We start from the raw sequence: 20,310 nt of genomic DNA on the forward strand, positions 1-20,310 counted from the left end.
TCACCCACCACTGTATTGGAACCAGCTGTTGCTTTATACTCGTGGTGTTTGTTCTATGAAATTGGAAGTCCCAGCATTCAATGCATAGATATTTACAACATGCTCTCTTCTTGATGGACTGTTCCTTTTACTACTATGTAGTGGCATCCTTTATTGTCCTGACCAATTTTGATAGGCAGTGTGCTTTAACAGCTTTGAGAACAGCTATACCAGCTTGTTTTCAGCTTCAATTTGTTGGTCAAATTCCTATCTTTCACTTTCACACTAAGTGTGTCTTTGTCAGTGGGCTGTGTTTTGTTTTGGTTTGTTTTTGAGAAAACAGAGAGTTGAGTCATTTTTCTTTTTTTTAATCCGCCAATTAATCTGTGACTTTTTATTGATGAGTTCAGGCCACTTGCATTTAATGTTATTAAGGAGACATTTGCTAACTCCTGAAACTGTTGGTTATTTTTCTGGTTATGGAGTTATTGTTTGCTCTTTTTTTCTTTTCTCCATTCATATTAGGGGTTTGTTAGTTGACTGTGTTGAACACGGTGGATCCTTTCTGAGTTTCCCTTATTCATCTATTCTATATGATAAAGTTACATTCTTTTATGGGCTCTTTTAGTTGAGACTTTATTCTTCATGTTGAAGATTTCCTCAAGCATTTCTGCAGTGGTCAAGAGTTGCTTTGATTTGTGCTTGTCTTGAAATGTCCTTATGTCTCCATGAACTTATTTTAACAAATATTTTTTACATTTATTTAGTGTGTGCGGAGGGAGGGCATGCGTGTATCGTGTATATATCTGGAGCTCAGATGAAAACTTGTAGGAATTGGTACTCTCCTTCCACTATGTGTTATCAAATTCAGGTTGTCAAATTCATATTGCCAGTTCCTATCCATGAATTTTTAAAGATAATTTGATGTATATAGTAATTTTGGTTGACAGTTAGTTTACTTTCAATGATAGAAACAGATTAACCTACATTTTCCTGGTCATTTTTGAGGTTTGTGTTGAAGTTGAATTTTACTCTCATGTGTTTTTGAGTTGATATTTTTCTCTTACAGCTTTTAATTTCATTGAATAGATTCTCTATACCTTAGCTTTTGTTTTTGTTTTTTAAATCTTAGCTCTTTCTGTTGCATCTGGATTCTTGGTTGGATCTCAGGATTTTAGGAAGTTGTTGTCAGGCTATTTTTTTTTTGCAGGTGAATCTCTATAGTGATATTTTATTTATGTTTTTTTCTTTCTTTTTTTATTTTAAATTTCTTTTTATTATTGTTATTTCATCTTATTGTTTTTTTGCTTTTCTTTTTTTAAATTTATTTATTTATTAAAGATTTCTGTCTCTTCCCCGCCACTGCCTCCCATTTCCCTCCCCCTCCCCCAATTAAGTCCCCCCCCCCTCATGTCAGGCTATTTTTTTAATTTTAGGATGATGATTTCTTTGATGTTTCCTTCTATTCTTTCTTCTTGGTGCAGTCTGTTGATGATTTCCACTGTGCTACTTTACTTGATTTGTTGAGTTTTCATTTCAGCATTTCTATTCCCTGGTGCTGGTTTCCCTGTGTCTCCGACTTTCTCATCTATCCTGCCGGCTCTCGTCTCTTGATCTGACCTGATTTCCTCACTTCGTACAGCTGCTTGTATCAGTCCCCCTTGAGGCCACGGATCGTTTCACATGTAAACATTTGAATTTTTCATCTGCCATTTACTAATTTCACATCTTTGAGTTCAGTAGCTGAGGAATCAAGATCTTTTGCAGGAGTCGGGCTGACATGGTTTTTGTTTTGCTTTGATTATTTTTTATGTTTTCGTGTCTGAGCCATGATTTACGCATCTGTTGGCTTTGGTTTTGATAGCTCCTCCAGTTCCATTTGGGCATCTTCTTACTGAGCTTGTTTGTTTGTTTGTTTTGGTTTTTCAAGACAGGGTTTCTCTGTGCAACCATGACTTTTTTCTGGAACTCGCTCTGTAGACCAGGCTGACCTCAAATTCCCAGATCCACTTGCCTCTGCCTCCCCAGTGCTGGGACTAAAGTTGTGCGCCACCACCACCCTGCTCGTATTGAGCTTTTAAGGCACAATTCCCAGTACCATTCAGAGAGGAGATAACAAGCTGCTGTGGGAGCAACAACACCAAGACAGCACCTGGTATAGAAATATACTTAACATTGGGTATACATCCCCAATGACTATCAAACAGAAAATGGTAAAATAATGTAACATGGCTATGAAGTTGAAAATTAGAGTACATACAGAAATAGCAAATAAATGACATAAAGAAAGGGGAAATACAAGAAAGCAAGGTTAGACAGGAGAAATTAGAAAGAAATGGAGTACAGCAGGATGTTGTGAAGGGGAAGGGGAAAGAAAAGATTAAATAAAGATCACTGACAAACACGTCTGAAAAAAAGGAGACCGATGTAAGGACGGGAATAAAACAGAGCGTAAAAGACTTCGTTTGGGGCTGAGGAAATTGCTTGGTAAGTAAATTGCTTGTTTGATCTCAGAGTACACGTAAAAAAGCCAGAGAGAGTGACGTAGAGCATGCTTATAATCCCAGCACTGTGAAGGCAGAGGCAGGAGCACCTCTGGGGCTCCCCAGCTGGCTAGCCTACTCTACTTGGCAATTCTGGCCAGTGAAAGACCTTGTCTCAAAATAACAAGATAATGGCTCCTGATGAAGAACACTCAAAAGTTGTCCTCTGGCCTTTACCTGCAGGCACATATGTGAACCTGCACACACACACACACACACACACACACACACACACACACACACACACACGAGTCTTTATTTGAAAATAAGACAAAGTCTCGTAAAAGAACAAGAAAAAGGAAAAAGCGGAGACACAAGGTTAATAAACATAAAGTATTAACAATGAAAAATACATAAATGCAAGTAGTTAAGAACCAGAATATTAAAACATAAAAGCTTAAGGAAACAAGCTGAAGTAAATAAACTGCCAAAAGTAAAAAGACAGACAAATTCCCCCAAACACTGAAGGGGAAGTTCCTCCTCACGTTCAGCTACAGCCTTCACACTATCACATGACCCTGTCTTTTCACTGGCCCTTGCTAGAGAGTAAGACTTAGATTCATCACTGGTTAACGACAGACAGGGGTTTTTATCTTCTAAGCCCCCACCACCACTCGAAGCCAAACCCGAGATGAAGTGCAGTGCCCAGGCTCTAAACTGGGCTCTAGAATTATTGGGCAGAAAGCAAAGGTTAAGAAAACCACAAAGAAGCAGAAATCCCTAAACAGAGGACTGTAACCATGGGCTGTAGGCTACTTATCCACCTGTTCTCTCAGAAAAATAAGGAAGGCTTCCTTTACTCCTGAGATGCCTGCAGAGGAAGGCTGCTGGAAGTACCGCCAATGGGCCATCCATTCCTCTCACTTTGGGGACATCTGACCCACCGACACAGCCTCTGGAGGGTGAAAGGAACAAGCGGAGGAGGACTCACACTGCAAAGGCTCCCCATTCACCATCCACTGGACAGTTGGCTTCGGGTTCCCATTGGCTCGGCATACTAGCCTCCCGTCCTCACCAGGAGCCAGGATCAGGTTCTTGGGCTCATCCAGCCAGTATGGAGCAGCTGAAAGATAAGGCAGGCAAAGGTAGATGGCACAGGCTAGGCACGAGAAGCCAGGTGGGTTCCTGTGTGAGGGTGACCCCCACATCCCAGCCCCTATCTTTCACCCTTGGGTTGATGACTCAACCCTGTCTGCAGGTGGCTAGTTAGCCGAGCCCACGGAGCAGAGTTGACTTGTTAGAATTCCCCATTGGGCCTTTAAAATACAGGGATGCCGGGGCTCATCTACACCTACCGCATCTGAGCTGCCAAGGGACCAAGAGGCTGAAGCCTGGAGAGGTCATACGCATTGCTGGAGCCCTTGGATGCACCCCTTAGGATTCCCTTGTTATAAGAACAGAGGTCTAGGAAAGATCTGAACTGTTTTCTTTTCGGCACTGAACTTTAGGTAAGAGCAGTTCTTGGCCACTCACCCCTTCCCATTGTTTGGACAATTTTGCAAACATGGATTTTTCTGAGAAAAGAAACTTCTGGATCGAAGTATCAAAAATCTCATTATTCACCTCAAAGGATCAGAACCCACTCGTGTGTGTATCGTGCTGGAGGCAAGGGCATCCGATCAGTCAACTGTATGCTTAGGAAGTTCTTGTTCTCATCCTTCAGCCCTCGACCTCCCCGTCTGCAAGGAGCCCTGGGCTGAGAAGCGATTCACACAGCCCATCCCATAGCCAGGACCCACAGTGACAGGAACTCTAGTGTCACAACAACTCGGGTGGGCCGTGTCTGCTTTGAGGGGACGGAAGTGGCTTAAAAATAGCTTGGTCCATGATGATTTCCATCCTCTAGAAGAAGCAGCGCCATGCACACAACACAGACAGCACAGGCTAAGACGACACACCACAGATGGGAATGCAAAATGAAAGAGAAGGCTCTGGGAGGAATGCCGCTTGCAGAGAGAGCCCGGAGCTGAGCAAACGTTAAGGAGAGTATCCTTTCCTCAGCGTACATGCCCATGAGTGCATACAGCCACACGTGCAAGGGTGACACCGCCATGTCACACAGGACGTTCCCCACTCCCGCGGTCTCCTCGCCACACGGGGAAGGTGGTCTTATTTGTGTTCAGGGCCGGCAACATAATCATAATGAGAAATACACACAACGTACCCTTTACTCTCACCGAGATCGTGTGCCGGATGCTGCCCATCTTGTTGGAGGCCAGGCAGAAGTACTCCCCGGAGTCTTCTTCAGAGACATTGGTGATGCGCAGGGCCTTGTTAAAGTTCTCAAACTTGGTCTTGTCAGACGGGAGGTCCCCACCTTTCTTGTACCATGCAATGTCTGGTGTTGGGCTAGTCAAGGGGCCAAGGAGGAAACAGAGGGCTTGTTACTGAATGTAGCCCCTGTCTTCGAAAGAGCCCGATACCCAGACACCCTAAAAGTGAACTTGGGCCCACGAGGGAGGCGCATACCCTCTAAAAGCTGGGCTTTCCTAAGCAGAGGAAGCTGTTTGGCTGCAGGGTCCACAGAAAGACAGAGCTAAGATTCTGTGTGATCAGTATGCCCAGCCCTTGCCTTTTCTCTTTCCCCAAAGCAGGGACGGCCATAGTGGGGTGCAGATGACAGACATGCAGCGTTCTGCTCGCTGCTTGCTTCCCTTCCCTGTGTCCTGCTGTGCCTGCAAATGTGTGGATTGATGCCCTCCCCCCTCCAGCAGCAGGGCTAGAAGATGGTGCAGACCATACGTACACCCCAGAGGCAATGCAGTCCAGCAGCAGGTCCATACCACGAAGCACCATCTTGCTGCTTGAGGTGCCCTGCGGATACATGAAGCTAGGCGTTCTTTCGGCCACCCCTCGGGCTGAAACAGGACAGAACAAACTTCTATGAGCCTCCTGCCCAGACGTGCCAGAACTGTTGGGTTAGAGAGAAATGTCATCATGTCCCACTCCTGAGTCCTTTGAGCGCAAGCCACCCCCAGGATCTGGGCATCTTTAAGAGATGTATTTGAAAGATGGAGTCTCTGCCCCACCAGCACATATATGCACCAGCTCCAGGTTCTGTTGAGAAGAGCCCAGAAGTCCTATCTGGGACAGGGAGGGGTTATCAAGCAGTGAGAGGTCCATTCTCTGTCATCTGTGTTGGGATGGAGGGGCCACTGAGGTAGCCCCCAGGGCAGCTCATCTCCGCATCAGTCTATCCCCCCCAGATAGGGACATGGAAGGAAGAAAAGGGGTAGGCTGGGGACACACGACAAGCAACCTGCTCTTAGCGACTTGATAAGGAGCTAGGATAAAGGAATAAATTCCCAGATAAACAATGGACATGCTGGGAGAATTATTAATGGCGTAGCAAAGACACGAAGAGAATGAATGAGAGATGACTGGCGAGCTCTCTGGGGCCAAGGGGCTTTACCTCCTAACTCTTGACTAACTGCACGAGAGATGGGGGTGGGTGTCGGTGGAAGGAATGGCAGCCAAGGTGGAGGGGGGTGATCAACAGTCAAATGGGCTGGAACAGCCGTGAGAGAGGCAGAAATCTCCCATAGAGGTTTTAGAGGCTAGGTGGTCCACACACCGATGTTGACATCAGGCTGTTCCCAATGGAAGGCGCCATGCCAATCAGGGTGCACCAGTGGAGAGTGGCCCTCACCTTGCCCAAGTCTTACTTCTTTCCTACACTCTGCATAACTCTACACAAGTGGGTAAAGGAAAAATCAAAGATGGCCCACAAGAAACCCCAGGTCAAAAGGGAAACTGGAGGAGGCACTACCGCGGACAGACACATCAAGACGGAAAGACAGCCAGAAGCTGAGGCTGCCACGGGTCTTAGGCTCAGTTGGACAGGTGGGAAGTAGAGGGGAGGCAGAGCTGCCAGGAGCTAGGAGCCCTTGGAGATGCCTGGAGTGGGGAGGAGGGCATTCTTCTGGGTTTAGCTGGTGCTGGTGGGGTGAGGACTGGCTGGTGGGGATCCAAACTGTGTCACTGTGCTTCCTACGGGAGCTGGCCGCATCTGCAGCTGTCTGGCTAGATCAGGGAGGCTCCTGTCCTGGGGATGCTGTTTCTCTTCATTAGCCATGGGAAACATCTCACAGAGTTCACCTGTCTTTATCTTTTCATCAGGGGAAGAAAGGTTAAAACATATACTGGCTCCTGGCACATTACAATGTATGACATATGGCATGCGTTCAGTAAATATTTGTGGGGTAAACAAGTTAAAGAAGGAGAAGAAACAGAAAAGGAGGCAACAGTTTACCCCCAAACACTGTGGTTATTCTCACAGCACACCAGCGCACACACATAGAGCAGTGGCAAAGGCAGGGTTAATCCATTAAGTGATTAGTTGGTTATGGTCTATCCCTGTGGACCTAGCAGCACCCAGCTCTCAGTATCCAGGAAGCGGGAGCTTCCTCCCACCCTCATCACACAGTCACGGGCACCAAAGGTTAGGGAGCTTCCAGGGCAGGAGGTTCATATCAAGTGGGTGAGTCTGTCCAGCGTTGCAAACCCCACAAACGAGGTGGAAAAGATCCCCTCTCAGTCATCATACTCATTCCACACAAGAAAATAAGCCTGCAGGGGCCAGCCTGTGACCCTCCGGACTCTTAAGTCATCCATAGCATGCAGCACAAAACCCAGGGCAAAGGACGTCGGAAGGATGTGGAGCAGGAAGATTAGCACACAGTCCTGCTCGGGGCATCAGGGCACACTGGAACATGACCAGAGAGAAGCTACACAGCACCACATTTGTAGGATGTGGGCTACCAACCCACAGAGGCATCTTAGGGAGGAAGCAGCAGCTGGAAAGGAGGCACGTTCGAAGGAAAGGAAAGATTACCCTGCCAGTCAGCGGGCACCATCACCTCTCAGTGTGGAGCTAATGGGGCCAAGCGCTGTGATTGGTTGGCCAGCAGCACCTTGTGCTGAAGCCTCAAAACACATTCTGTCAGGGTCACTTCTGTGTGTTTAGCAGAGGAAACTGAGTTTCTATGACGTCAACAGGCTTGCCCAAGCTCACAGGTTCACTCTGTTTTGAATTTTGAGCTGTGCTGTGAGGTTTCTCTCAACTGACTCTGCCTGAAGCTGAAGATGCCATTTGTCCCCATTTGGGCCAGGCAATTTCAGAATAGATTTCTAATAACCCCAGTCAAATAAACCCAAAATCCAAAGGCCAAGAGGTGAAGCAGAAAGGTATTTTGTCCTTGTGAACTGCTCTGGTCCTTTTTATGCTTCTCACCATCTAAGATCCCAGCTCTCTTTGGTGGCAACCGATAAAGCCGGGGAGGGAAAGAGGAGGCTCCAGGCCTCTCAACTGGATTCTTAGGCTATGTGACTCTGGCAGGAGGAACATGGTAACTAGTGGCTTGACTAGCAGTGAGAAGGCTGGCGCTGAAGGGAGGTTATGAAGAAATGCCGGGAGGGACTGCATGAACACTTAAGGACCTGGCCGGTGACTTTGGGAGCCCCTGTTGCTTTCCCTGGAGGAGACACAGAAACCAGTAACTTCAAAGATGAAGGTAACTATTGCAGGAAGCTCTGTGTGGTGAAAGATGTCCCTTTAGATAGGACCGCTCTTTTCACTTGGAGATAGGGTTGCTTCTGTCCATTTCCAGTCTTCAAGTTGGGGTCTATCCCGACACCGAGGAGCTCCAGGATCCAGAAGCCAGGCTCAAACCTGCATACATTCAAGAAGAGCTGCCCAAGGGTGGCTCTTGCAAGCTGTGGCTCAGAGAGGAGTCACGGACCTCCAGAGCCAGATGGTCGGTCAGGGGACCTTAGGGCATGACCCCACTTTAGCCAGATTGGCTTTGAGGGTCAAATGAGAAACAGTTTCTGGCTGTCTTCTATTGAGAAAAGGTCAGAAGTGCTGACAAACTTAGCTGTTCCCTTCACTCAGCGCCGCCTGCCTGCGGAACAATGGTTCAATACATCAGATGCATCTGGGAACCTTTGCCAAATGCAGCTCTCTACGGCAGCTGGACCCTACACCCCAACCTCTCTGCTGTCTTTAGTTCTCAGAACTGAGAACCAGAAACCTGAGAGGCAGGCTTCCTGGCACCTCGTTTATCTTTCTGGCCCTAGGAATGACTGAGCAAAAGGTATTGGAGGGGTGGGTGAGGTCTCTTGCTCTAGAAACATTTTTTTGTGTCTTGCTGTTAGGAAAATTCTTCTATATATTTAACTCAAATTCTGCCTGCAATAGATGCAGCTTTTCTTCTTACCCAGTTCTTAGCAGAGCTAGCAATCTTGGCAGCTTTCACCCCTCCAGTGTACTCTAATCTCAATCTCTCTCTCTCTCTCTCTCTCTCTCTCTCTCTCTCTCTCTCTCTCTCTCTCTCTCTCTCTCCCACCCCCCTCTCTGTGAAATACTTCTCCTCCTATAACCGTGCCTGCCTTTCTCTCTCGGGCTTCTCTTCCAATTCTCTGCATCTCCCTTAATTTAGAAACAAATGGCCTATATACAATCTAGTCCACATAAACCTTCCCCTTTAAATCCAACAACGGGTTATATATTAACATTGCCAATGTGTACAGGAGCTTAGCAGGCTACGGGCACACGATCCTCTTTAACCTTCACAACCATCTTTGAGGCGAGGCATCTGCCTGTTTGTGGAAGAGGAAATCAAAGTTCTAAGGCATTAAATGACTTGCCCCGTGTTACCCGGTGGTGTGTGCTAGCGACTGGATTTGACTTGAGGCAGTGCACCTCCATGTATACACTATATAAACCCCCTGATTTCTGGCCTGGATGAAACCAAAGTTGCTTTCCCTGCCAATCAGAGGGGAGGTGGCTTCTGGCCCATCTCCAGTGGATGCCAACTCTGTGCAGAACAAAACAAAAGGACTGGGTGGCCCTGCTGCTGGAAAAGAGATGTCAGATTTCAGAGCCAAACAGAGGGGTATACCGGACATTTGTTGCTGACAATCTTCCTTGGCTGGCAGCTCTGTGCATCCAGGAAGAACTTCCTTGCTTTCTTATTTTTCCCTTCTTTCTAAAACCATCAGCCTATTTATTCTTTGTTCGATATGTGCCTTGTTTGAATGTTGTGTTCTTCCCAGCAGCTTCCAGCTATGCCAGCCACGTCCTGCTGTGAATTGAGGGTTCAGGGCTCAGTCTCAATATGAGCTCTGTTGCTTTCAAAGTCCTGAGCAATTCTCACAAATTTCACTTATTTTCTTCTTAAAAAAAATCCTGAGCTCTGGAGATAAGCTGGGCTATATATGGCTGAAGTCACCCAGTCATCTTCCATGGATCAAACAACTACATTTCCCTGCTTTACATAAAACCAAGAAATTGAGCCAGGTGACCACTAAGGGCTCAGACACGTTCTGGATTTCAGAACACTTCCTACAATAGATTTCTGGGGTTCAGTTTAGAAAAAGACACATTCCACAGCAGTGCTGTGGGACTTTTGACACAACAGTGGCTAGCCCCATTATCTTGAAAACAAATAATCCCCAGAACTTAACAAAGGCCCCAGCTTCCTTGGGCAGTAAATCTCTTTGGCAGATTCTCAGCATGGTTTTCGCTGCTGGTGCCAAGTTGGAACCTTTGTTTTCCCTTGGCTCTTATTTCTTGTCCCATCCTCCACTCCAGACACTGATGGTTGCTTATATTAGCAATCTCAGCAAAGACATTCCTACCTATTTGAGCTCCCAACGATCCCCTCAGGGACCTGAACTCAGCTCAGAAGCATAGCTGATGACGGGACCAGCAGCCTTGCCAAAGCCAGCGAATGCTGAATCCTATGGCTGCTGAAGGAACACCAAGCATTCTGAAGCCACAGTGAGGGGAGCCTCAGGTGTGGGGATAGCCAGTTTCCCTATTAACCAGACCTAGCAGCCAGCTGTGGTTTGTTAGAATGCAGCTCTCACTGTGATCATTCCATGACTTGCAGATGTGGCTGGTGGCCACTGGATTTGCAGGAGTAGCCAGAAAGGCGGAAAGGCACAGGCGTCAGGGACAGGCAGGGGCAACTTTATTCACAGCCTGGGAAGAGAACTCTGGCCTGGAATCTTAATACCATTTTCTGGGGAAACCATATATCTTTTTTAAAAAGAAGATTTACTTATTTTTGTTTTATGTATATGTATATTTTGCCTGCATGTATATAAGTGCACTGTGTGCTGATACCTGTGGAGACCAGAAGAGGGTGTCAGATTTCCTGAAACTGGGGTTACAGACGGTCCTAAGTCAGCATGTAGGTAACCTGGATCCTGTGCAAGAGCGGTCAAAGCTCTTAACTGCATGAGCCATCTCTCCAGTCCGCTAGGAAAACTTTAAAGAGAGATGGGCCCGGGCTGTACCAATACTCTCAGGAAGTAAAGCGCAGTTACAGAACAGGCAATTCATATCCAGACACTGAAGAGTTAATCATTTAAAGCTGTCTGTGCTCTTTACACTACCAGAAGGAACTGGTATTTCCTGTTTCCTCCTAACTGGGGCCTCTCACCTATTATCAAATGTCCTTTGTTAAGGCTGAATCTGAAAGGGACCCCTGCCCGTGTTCATGCCTGTTCCTCAGCTCACAATTAAGGGCAGGTGTAATGTCCAGGAGGTGAGGTCCAGCTGATAGAAGCAGGTAGCTAGAGGTGGGCCTTTGAAGGATATCTGACCCTTGGTTATTTTTTTTTAACAACCCCCTTTTTAAAATTTATTTATTATGTATACAATGTTCTGTGTGTATGTCTGCAGGCCAGAGGAGGGCACCAGACCCCATTACAGATGGTTGTGAGCCACCATGTGGTTGCTGGGAATTGAACTCAGGACCTTTGGAAGAGCAGGCAATGCTCTTAACCACTGAGCCATCTCTCCAGCCCCTGACCTTTGGTTATTGCCTTGCTCTCTGCTTCCTAGTCTGTTGTGATGTGTACAGTCTGCGTATACGCCTGCCAATCGTGAACAAAGCTACCGCACCTGCGTCCCTGCTGTGAAGGACCAAAAATGCTCTGAAACCGTAAGCCAACATAAATCTCTGATCTCTCAAGTCATTTCTCAGATAATTCGGACAGAGTGATGCCAAAGTCCATTTTCCATCCTTCTGCCACTGATCTTTGAGTCTCTCTGTGGAGCTCCACCCTGCTGAAAACTATCTTCTAAGAGTTTAGCAAATGGAGACTCCCACATTGGAGGAGCAAGGAGGAAACACTTCCAATATGAGCCACCCCAAAGTCCCGCACTGGCCACCTTGCTCCATGTGGGCAGTGTCCTGAGGTGTCCCTTTGGCACCTTGCCTGACCAGCTGTCCACTCTGCCACCCCGCAGGAGTTAATGTCACGGTATCAGTCAAGTTAGCCAAAGTGGATTAGGACAGGAGAAGTTACTCCCCGGACTCACCACTATACATGTCAGGGTGGTTTCTTAAGGACGAGTCATTATAAGGGTTGTCTGCAATAAACAAAAGAGGGTGAGCAAACAGGGAGGCCCGGAGCAGCTGTGGGCGCAAACACGAGGAGGATGAGAACGGAAATGCAAAGCCGCATCGCAACCGAGGAGAGCGCCAGTGGGGTTTTGCGAAAGGGAACGGTGCACGTAGAAAAGGGATGAGCTCGGGAGAGAACAGCCAACACAAAACAACTCAAAAGGGAACAAAAACAGTTAACTCCTGCGAAAGAAGGCAATAATAAAACGAGATTATTTTGAAAGTAAAGAAATTGGGCTTGAGCTCTGCTTGGTCCATCTAGATTTTGAACAAATGAGGTAAGGAAGGATTAGTGTCTTGTAGCATCTTGTGGCTGGTTCTGAACCAGCTTCTCCCCAGGGCCCAGGACTCCACGTCAGACCAGCTAGAGAAAAAGGAGTGTTAGTGAGTCTTGCGGAGGACAGCAAAGCCCTGCCTGACAGTAGCTAGGCTGCAGGGGTAGGTGTATGTGTGTGTGTGTGTGTATGTGTGTGTGTGTGTGTGTGTGTGTGTGTGTGTGTGTGTATGTGTGTGTGTGTATGTACGTGTATACACAGGGGCCCTTTGCAGTGCCCAGCAACAAGAGCACCCTAATCTGACCAGGTGGGCATCACTGTAGACCCTGCCAGACATCTTCTGGGAGACCCTGGTGGAGGTTCCTGCAGGGGAGTTGGGGTCAGGGCAGCAAGATGAGGGGATGAATTCTACACCTGAGACCTGGAGCTCTCTGAACAGCGCAGGTACAGGGACTCTCTTTAAAAAGCAAGTTCACTGGCTGCCATTCAAGTGTAAGGCGGCTGAAGCCCTGGGTCCTCTAGTCTTCAGTGAAGACATTTTAGAACAGGACACATAAACATACCACTCTCCTTAGGTAGCTTTTTACTCCCTACCCATACCCTTGAGGGCTCAAATTCTGACAGTGCCCACAGGGGACAGAAGCCAAAGAGACAACCTCCAAGAAGCCAGGACACAGTCCAACTTCCAGGAGAAATAGTGGCTGTGTTAGCACATTTGCATTCTTAAAGGCAGATCAAATCCCATCACAACCCATCACAAGTAATTATAAGAGGTTATGCAAATTCTTTTCTGGGCCTGGCATTGAACTGCACCCCCAAACTGTTTTACAGGCAGCAATGGAATGATTTTGACTCCCAGAACTGCTTCTCACTGTGGGGCTGGTTGAGACAGACCTCGCTGCTTTGGAAGTCAGTTTGGATGGACCTGGCTGGAAGGTGGGAACTGGTCCACAGTGGGATGAAGGGATAGGTGGTACCAGGGAGGGGGTGCTGAGGCAGTGCTTGGGAGAGGGTGTCTGTCCCCCAGGGGAGCAAAGTGCCATGCTCAGCCAAAGGGGGTCCTTCTCTTTCACTCCCATGGTACCAGGCTTTCTCTCTTCTACAAAAAGACCAATGTGCATATCCATCCTCATTGTAGCTTTGGCAACACGTGGAAGAGATCCAGGGAGATTCTGTTCTTGAAATGCCATCTTAACGCTAGCGGCAAGTGTAGCGTGCAGTCCACTGTCCGCCTTGGCAGACCCCCTCCTCTCTAACTAGGGCGCCTCTTACAGTAGCAATGGAGACCTTGTGCCTGTCACACTATGGACAAAGATGTCACAGTTGTGTCTTTATTGGCTTGATTCTCCTGCTTATCTTTCACTTCATCCTAAAACAAGTTAAAAATGATTTTTAAGTTGCTTGATATTTTGTTATACACATGTAAACATATGTGTATATCTTTCTCCCCTTCGTTGGATGCAACTAACAAAACAGTGTAAGGAGACCGATTTTGTCCCCAAAGGCAGAATACAGGCAGACTGCTTGGCTTCCCATCCAGACCTGGTTCTGAAGACGGCAGAGAAAGCCTGTGCCCTTTCTAGACAGGAAAGTCAACAGAGCCCAACTGTGCTATTTTAAGAAACTATGCCCAATGCTAGGCTGGCTCAGATGCCCAGGACTTGCTTTCAGCCAAAGTTGCTCTTGGGAGGACTCCAGGAAGCTGGCAGGACTCTGTTCGGGTCACCATGAGGGGTTCTTGTCATTGGGAGGAGAGAGCTTCCAACAGGACAGGCAACTCAGGATGAGGCAAAAGCAAGCATCCCTTCCGTCCTCTAGAGAAAAGATTGTTCTGGAAAGTTCCACTGCTAAGTGTCATTTAACCTGAACCTGTTCCCAGACTCTCTGCCCAGAACAGCATGAAGCCTGGCTCAGACCCTGGAGCTGCAGGCTGATTCCAGGATACCCTTTCCAGGTGGACGTGAAGGCTGTTCAAGGTCATCCTCTTGACAGCACTGTTCTTCCTCATTGCAAGCCCTGTCCTGGCTGAGGGTACTCAGAGGACCTGGGCAGATCACCTCATCCTCCTTCATTCAGCCAACTGGCAGATAGCCACCTGAAGTCACCTAGGGAGGCCCAGCAGGTAAATCAATTTCCTGTCCCAGGGGTCTCCTGGGGTTGGTTCAGGAGTCAGAAAGCCAGCGCCTCTGCAGCAGCAGACAGGGCTCCTTGCTGGGGTCTGAGCAATCCCATGGGCTATCTGTCCTGTCATGGGTGACAAAACCCACAGACAAAGGCATATCACAGACCAGGAGGCAGGTGACCAGAGGAGTGTTCAGAAGGAAAGACTAGCAAGAAAAGAAAGCTAGGAAAAGGGAGAAAGAACAGAGAAAGGAAATGAAAAGAAGAAAATGAAAAAAAAGGAGGAAGAAACCATGAGAAGCAAACAAGAGAAAGTTTCTCCATATGGGTGGGCGTTCCGTCCCTGAGGAAAAGGATAGACCATAGAGGTCTCTGTCGGTGCCTAACAAGCCTACCCAGGCTTTCCCCAAGGGACTGTGCCGGGCAGCATCAGTCCGTGGAGGTAGCCTTGGGACGTCAAGGCTCAGCCTCAGTGTGACCTGTGGTCCTCCTGGCATGGCATCCTCCCTTTCCTCACTATCCACAGCACAGCACTGACAATGACATTCACAACACGAGTCAGACAGATTAGACTCTTTAGAAGGGCCTCTTCCAGCCATGTCACATGTCCATGGTGTAAACAAACCCAGGCGACATCTTGAAGAAGCTGAGGACTGTGGCTGAAAGCTCTGCCTGACTTGTGCTTGCATGACCACTGTAGTGGGTCAGGGAATGCTAATTTGCTTCAATTTTAGCCCCAAACAATCAGGGGATAAAAACTAACCCCTACAAAGCAAAATATAAATCTGCAGTTTGTGATACAACACATCCATTACTTTACAGAACGAAACACAATTTGTTCTGTGTGTCCGCTGGTCCTGGCATCTTATGCACTGGCTTTCTGGAAACACATAACCAATGACTAGAAATAAAAGGAATAAGCTGACTGTACCATAGGGATCCTGATTTAATGGTCATCTCAAACTCCAGGAGTATTTGAATGAGAACTGAGGGCCCCAGACAGCCCAAGCCTGCTGAGGTAAGCCAGGGCTGGACCTTGGTATGTGACTCTGATTCCAACCGAAGAGCAAGCACTGGTCTAGCACAGGACCAAGTCTGACTCAAGACTTCTGCATCCAGAGATGCTGCATAAGGCAGCAGCAGTGGCTCAGGCACAATGAGCCAGAGAAGAATTCTGGGTGAGCCACGGGTATGCACGATGTGTGGGCTTAGGCCCTGAGCAGGGCCCACACTTACTGGTAAGGACCTTGAGGGTGAATGGGTTCTTCTGCTGGATGGTGTGGGTGAAGTGGAAGCGTGCATTGCAGCTGTAGTCGGTCTGCATGTCCTGCAGCATGACGTTGGAGAAGTAGAGGTCCCCATTGTGGCCCTGGGAGACACGCTTGTCCTGAGTGATGGGCTCCATGGCTGTGGGGAAGCAGAGGGATGACGGGAAGTTAGCAGACCAACTCAGTGATAATCAGCTCTTCTGATGAGACCAGATGCAGGCTGGAGCTTGCTACCATTTAGTTAGCTCCTCCCAATCCTGCAGCAGGGTGAGTCTACTCCTTATAGCAAAGGGAAGGGCTGAATGCATCCAAAGGGGTACATTTAAACCCAGATGGCCATGTTCCCTTTGCCCAGGCTCTGTGACCACACTTTTCTGATCTCAGTTCATGCCACAGCCTGACTGACCTCAGGGCCCAAGGGAGAAAACACAAGCCACCTGTGCTATCTCCTCGAGTCAGGAGCCAAGTGCACACACAGGGAACACTGTGCGGGCAACAGCCAATGCTCCTTCATCCTCATACTCAGTACCCCGCTGGGGCCAGAGCACACAAGAGCTCCCAATAGTGTGTTATGGATATCTGATCTTGGCCTTATTGCATTTAATCAAAATTTGTAATCATCAATTATAGTATGGGCTTTTATTTTGTTGACAAAGATAGCGATTATCAATTATAGTCATCAGATATATGCCGACTGATGGTGTGCACTGCCGCTTTTAAGAGGTCTTCTGGTTTTAGAGATAGTAAAGTCCAGGATTGAGAATGAATGGTATCCCAAGTGGCCGAGGATGTGACATCACTATATTTTTCAGGACCTAGTGTTGATATACAGGGTCGGCTCTCCAAACCATCAGGAGTGACCTACACTCCAGGCTAATCTACTTCCTGTTCCCACAACTGCTTCTTCATGTCAGTGATGCCAACTGTTCCCCACCAGGTGCTCGGTCCTTAGAATCTCTCCTCAAAGATCTGCTGAAGGCTTACTGCGTGACAGGTCACATGTTCTGGGGGTTGGTGAAAGAAAGACAAACCCTCAGTATAGCAGGAGAGAAGGAAGGGTGGTGTGGAGAGGACAGGGCACCTGGGAGGGAGGGTGGGGCGGGGCAGCAGAAGGGACCCTGTCCTCTGGGGAGTCCTGACAGAAGCCTGTCATGTCTGTGTCAAGCACAGAAGACAGAGATGCTACAAGGTCCCAAGAAGCTAGATGAGTGTGTCTGAGACTGAAATGTCATGGCCTAGCCCGGAGCTGAGGCACGTAAGGATGAGGGAGAAGGGCTGGAGAAGGACTGGGTCATGAAGGAGGCCTCAGCAAGTCAAGGAGTCCAGGCTTGTCCTGAAGAGAGAGAGGAGCCGGAGAAAGCATGCAATCGAGGCTCCCTGAGGCTGTGTTTAAGGCTATGAATGAGATTGTAAAGCAGGGGAAAACGCACAGGGCTCTGGGCTGGGGAGGTAATAGTGAGGACAGGAAAAAGAGGATCATGAGATCTGCTCGAGAGAGGGCATGGCCCTAACTCAGTGATAAATATGGTGTTACAGGTGCCCACCAGCGACAGCCAGGCATTGTTCCCCACATAGGTAAGAAAGAAGGGAGTGACAGGGTCCATGTACCTCCCCGCACAGCCCCGCTGGGAACAGGCTGGGCAATCAAGGGTAATGGACTGATGGACGGCAGGCAGGTAGGTGGACGGATTTACAGGATAATGGATGGGTGACTAGACGGATAGGTGGATGGATGGATGGACAGTGGAGGGAAGGGCAGAATGAGGGAGAACAGAGGCAGGCAGGTGGACATGAAGGGAGAGGGGTGGGAAATCCAGAGAGATGGGCAGGGGTGAGAGCCAGAGAGCGGGAGCAGGGCCAGGGTGGAGGGCAGGGAATGTTCATCTCTTCTTTATTAGTGTTTCCCTATTATCTTAATTGAGAATGGGGGAAAAACCAAAGCCTTTCCAGAGCTAGGTGAGCATCGGTCCACAACTGATTCACAACAATCTCTGGGTGTTGTTACCTGGCTCCTGCTCCAAACTCTGTCTCTTTTCAGCACCTATGGAAAGCGTCACTCTGGAACTCACATCCTGACTTAAGTGTGGGGACTGGAGTAAAGCCAGACGGACCAAGGATGAAACAAGACTGTTACCACTGGTTATCCTCTGGGAAACATTCACTTCCTTCTTCTGTTATTCTTCATCTTCATCAGTGCAGTTACCAAGGATGTCCTGCGTGTGTGGTCCGGCTCTGAACCCTTCTTCCCTTCACATCCCTGCCCCCTGCCCTGCACACAGCTCTGTTTTATTTTCAGAAGAGGGAACAGAGGCTCAGAGATTTTTTTAAAAAAAATTTTTTGGTTTGTTTTCGTTTTTGATAGCCCTGGCTATCCTGGAACTCACTCTGTAGACCAGACTGGCCTCAAACTCACAGAGATCAGCCTGCCTCTGCCTCCTGAGTGCTGGAATCAAAGGTGTGTGCCACCTTCAGGCAGCTAGAGGCTCAGAGTTCTGAAGCAACTTGCTTGTGACCACACAGCAATAGCAGCTGATGTGGGAGTGATTTCTTTCTAATCTGTTGCTTTCATTGATTAATTAATAAAGAAAGTGCCTAGGCCCATTTGATAGGCTAACCCTTAGGTGGGTGGAGTAAACAGAACAGAATGCTGGGAGAAAGAAAGCTGAGTCAGTGAGTCACCATGATTCTCCCGCTCAAGACAGATGCAGGTTAAGATCTTTCCTGGTAAGCCACCTCGTGTGCTACACAGAATATTAGAAATGGGTTAGATCAATATGTAAGAGCTAGCCAATAAGAGGTTGGAACTAATGGGCCAGGCAGTGTTTAAAAGAATACAGTTTCCATGTAATTATTTCGGGGCATAAGCTAGCCATGCGGGCGGCCGGACGCAACCTGCCGCTTCCCCTTACAACAAGCAGCCCCTGTGCACAGCTGTTTTGCACCACGTGGCCACTTCACATCTGCTTCTCACAAGTTGGTCTCCCCACCCACTGAGCCCTCGTGTTAGTTTCCATAGTGGCAGCACCTCTCTTGACCAAGCAGGGTTTTGTTGCTGTTGCTTTTATTGTGTTTTTGTTTTGGCTTAAAGATTCAAGGGTAGTCTACCATGGTGGGGAGGACATGGTGGCAGAAGCATGAAGCGGTTGGTCACACAGCATCCACAGCTAGGCAGCAGAGGTGCAGGCTACTGCTTGGCTTGATATCTCCTTTTTATTTAATCTAGGATCCCAGCCCATGAAATGGTCACCATCCATATTTAGGGTGGCCTTGTTTGTTTGTTTCAATTAACCTACCTAGAAACCCCTTACAGACAGGGATTTGTCTCCACGAAGATTCTAGAGCCCCACAAGTTCACAGTTAACAGTGACCATCACATCTTCCACTCAACCGACCCACCACACCCCCTGGCACTGGGCTCTCCATGAGGCCAGGCTTCTGCACTCACAGCTGCTCATCCAGAAGATGACTGGAGATGGGAGGCCAGGTGGGGGGTTGCACTGCAGCGTCAAGGGGGCACCCTCTTGAACCACGACGGGGTCTAGGTTTTCCTTGGGCCACAGAGGAGATTCTAAAGAGAAACGGGAGGGGGAAGTGAAGCTGATGGCCAGAACTGGGCAGGCTCAAGAGAAGGGGAAGTGGGAGAAAAGGGGAGGCAAGAGAGAGGATGTGGAGCGTGGATCCTGAAAGGAGGGAGACGTTTTTTGTGACAGTAGATGCTCATCTCCAGCTGGCCTCCCCTCTCCCCTTCTATGGTGCACAGAGGAGCTAGTAAGGTTGTACAGGCTAGTCTGAAAGGTTTTCTTTCTTTCTGAAAGCAATCTTTCTGGAGTGGGAGAGACCCATGGAGGGCAGGGCCTCCTGCATGCCCCCACACACCAGGGAGCCAGCAGCAGCCCCGTTCCTGGCACTCACTGGACACCTGGAGGCGGATCCGGTTGCTAAGCGCCGTGCCGAATTTGTTTCGGGCGAAGCACTGGTACTCCCCTTCGTACTCCTCAGGTCGGCCGCCACTGCGGAAGTCAATCACCAAGGTCCCAGATCGCCTCCTCATGGACACCCGGGGGTCCTTGGCAATGTTGAAGAATCTGCTGTTTCGAGTCCAGTGAAAGCTGCGGATGATAAGGGCCAGACCACCCATATGTACGGGGTTGGAATGGGTCAGTTCCTCGGCCCCCGCTCAGTGGCAGGTTTCTACTCCACCACCCTACCTCTGTGCCAATGGACCCAGCCCTGGCTGGGAAGAGCCACCTGATAAGCTTGGGAGAATGCAGAGGCCCAGGTCATGTCTACTGCGACTGCACATCTGTGAGTGCTGCCACTAGCTAAGGCTGGTGACGGGCATCATGTCCAGCTTCCCCAGCAGGTTCCCGTCTGTGAGAACATAACTCAGGGGTAAACAATGCTGTCTTCAAAAACCAAGACAGAACAGAAAACAGAGTCAGCCACTTTCCTGACCTTGTGACATTCCTAGTCTCCTCCTAGGAATGCAGACTCCTTAGTTCACCAGCCCACACGTGCCACGGGGCCACCTCTGCTCTGCCACGCTTTAGTAGTATAACCTGCTCTGAAGACATGCGTGGCAGAGGCTGCCTGCTCCCTGGTTGACAAGTGCTTCGTGAAGACCATGAAACAGCAGCATGGGGACCACGGCAGGGCAGCTTTGGAGGAACTGGCAGGCTAATGCCATAGAGCTGCAAAGAGCCTA

The 20,310-nt window shown here is 48.5% G+C and overlaps 1 protein-coding gene across 29 annotated transcripts in view; it reads right to left on the bottom strand.

Annotated features, from left to right (window-relative positions):
* Nfasc (neurofascin) overlaps positions 1-20,310 on the bottom strand; it is a 162,165-nt gene that overhangs the window by 50,910 nt on the left and 90,945 nt on the right. For 18 of the 29 annotated variants that reach the window (XR_012912042.1, XM_075987928.1, XM_075987923.1 and 15 more), the window contains 7 exons: positions 19,518-19,714; positions 19,051-19,173; positions 15,574-15,744; positions 11,857-11,907; positions 5,269-5,380; positions 4,687-4,871; positions 3,454-3,585 (listed from right to left, as the gene is read on the bottom strand). Coding sequence is in view for 23 of the 29 variants with exons in the window: in XM_075987928.1 (XP_075844043.1) it covers positions 3,454-3,585; positions 4,687-4,871; positions 5,269-5,380; positions 11,857-11,907; positions 15,574-15,744; positions 19,051-19,173; positions 19,518-19,714 (971 nt within the window). In the remaining 6 variants the exon portion in view is untranslated. The remainder of the gene's footprint in view (positions 1-3,453; positions 3,586-4,686; positions 4,872-5,268; positions 5,381-11,856; positions 11,908-15,573; positions 15,745-19,050; positions 19,174-19,517; positions 19,715-20,310) is intronic. The other 11 variants (XR_012912044.1, XR_012912047.1, XR_012912045.1 and 8 more) reach the window with 1 other exon arrangement.

The sequence above is a fragment of the Microtus pennsylvanicus genome, chromosome 10, assembly GCF_037038515.1.
Source record: "Microtus pennsylvanicus isolate mMicPen1 chromosome 10, mMicPen1.hap1, whole genome shotgun sequence".
NCBI lineage: Eukaryota > Metazoa > Chordata > Mammalia > Rodentia > Cricetidae > Microtus > Microtus pennsylvanicus.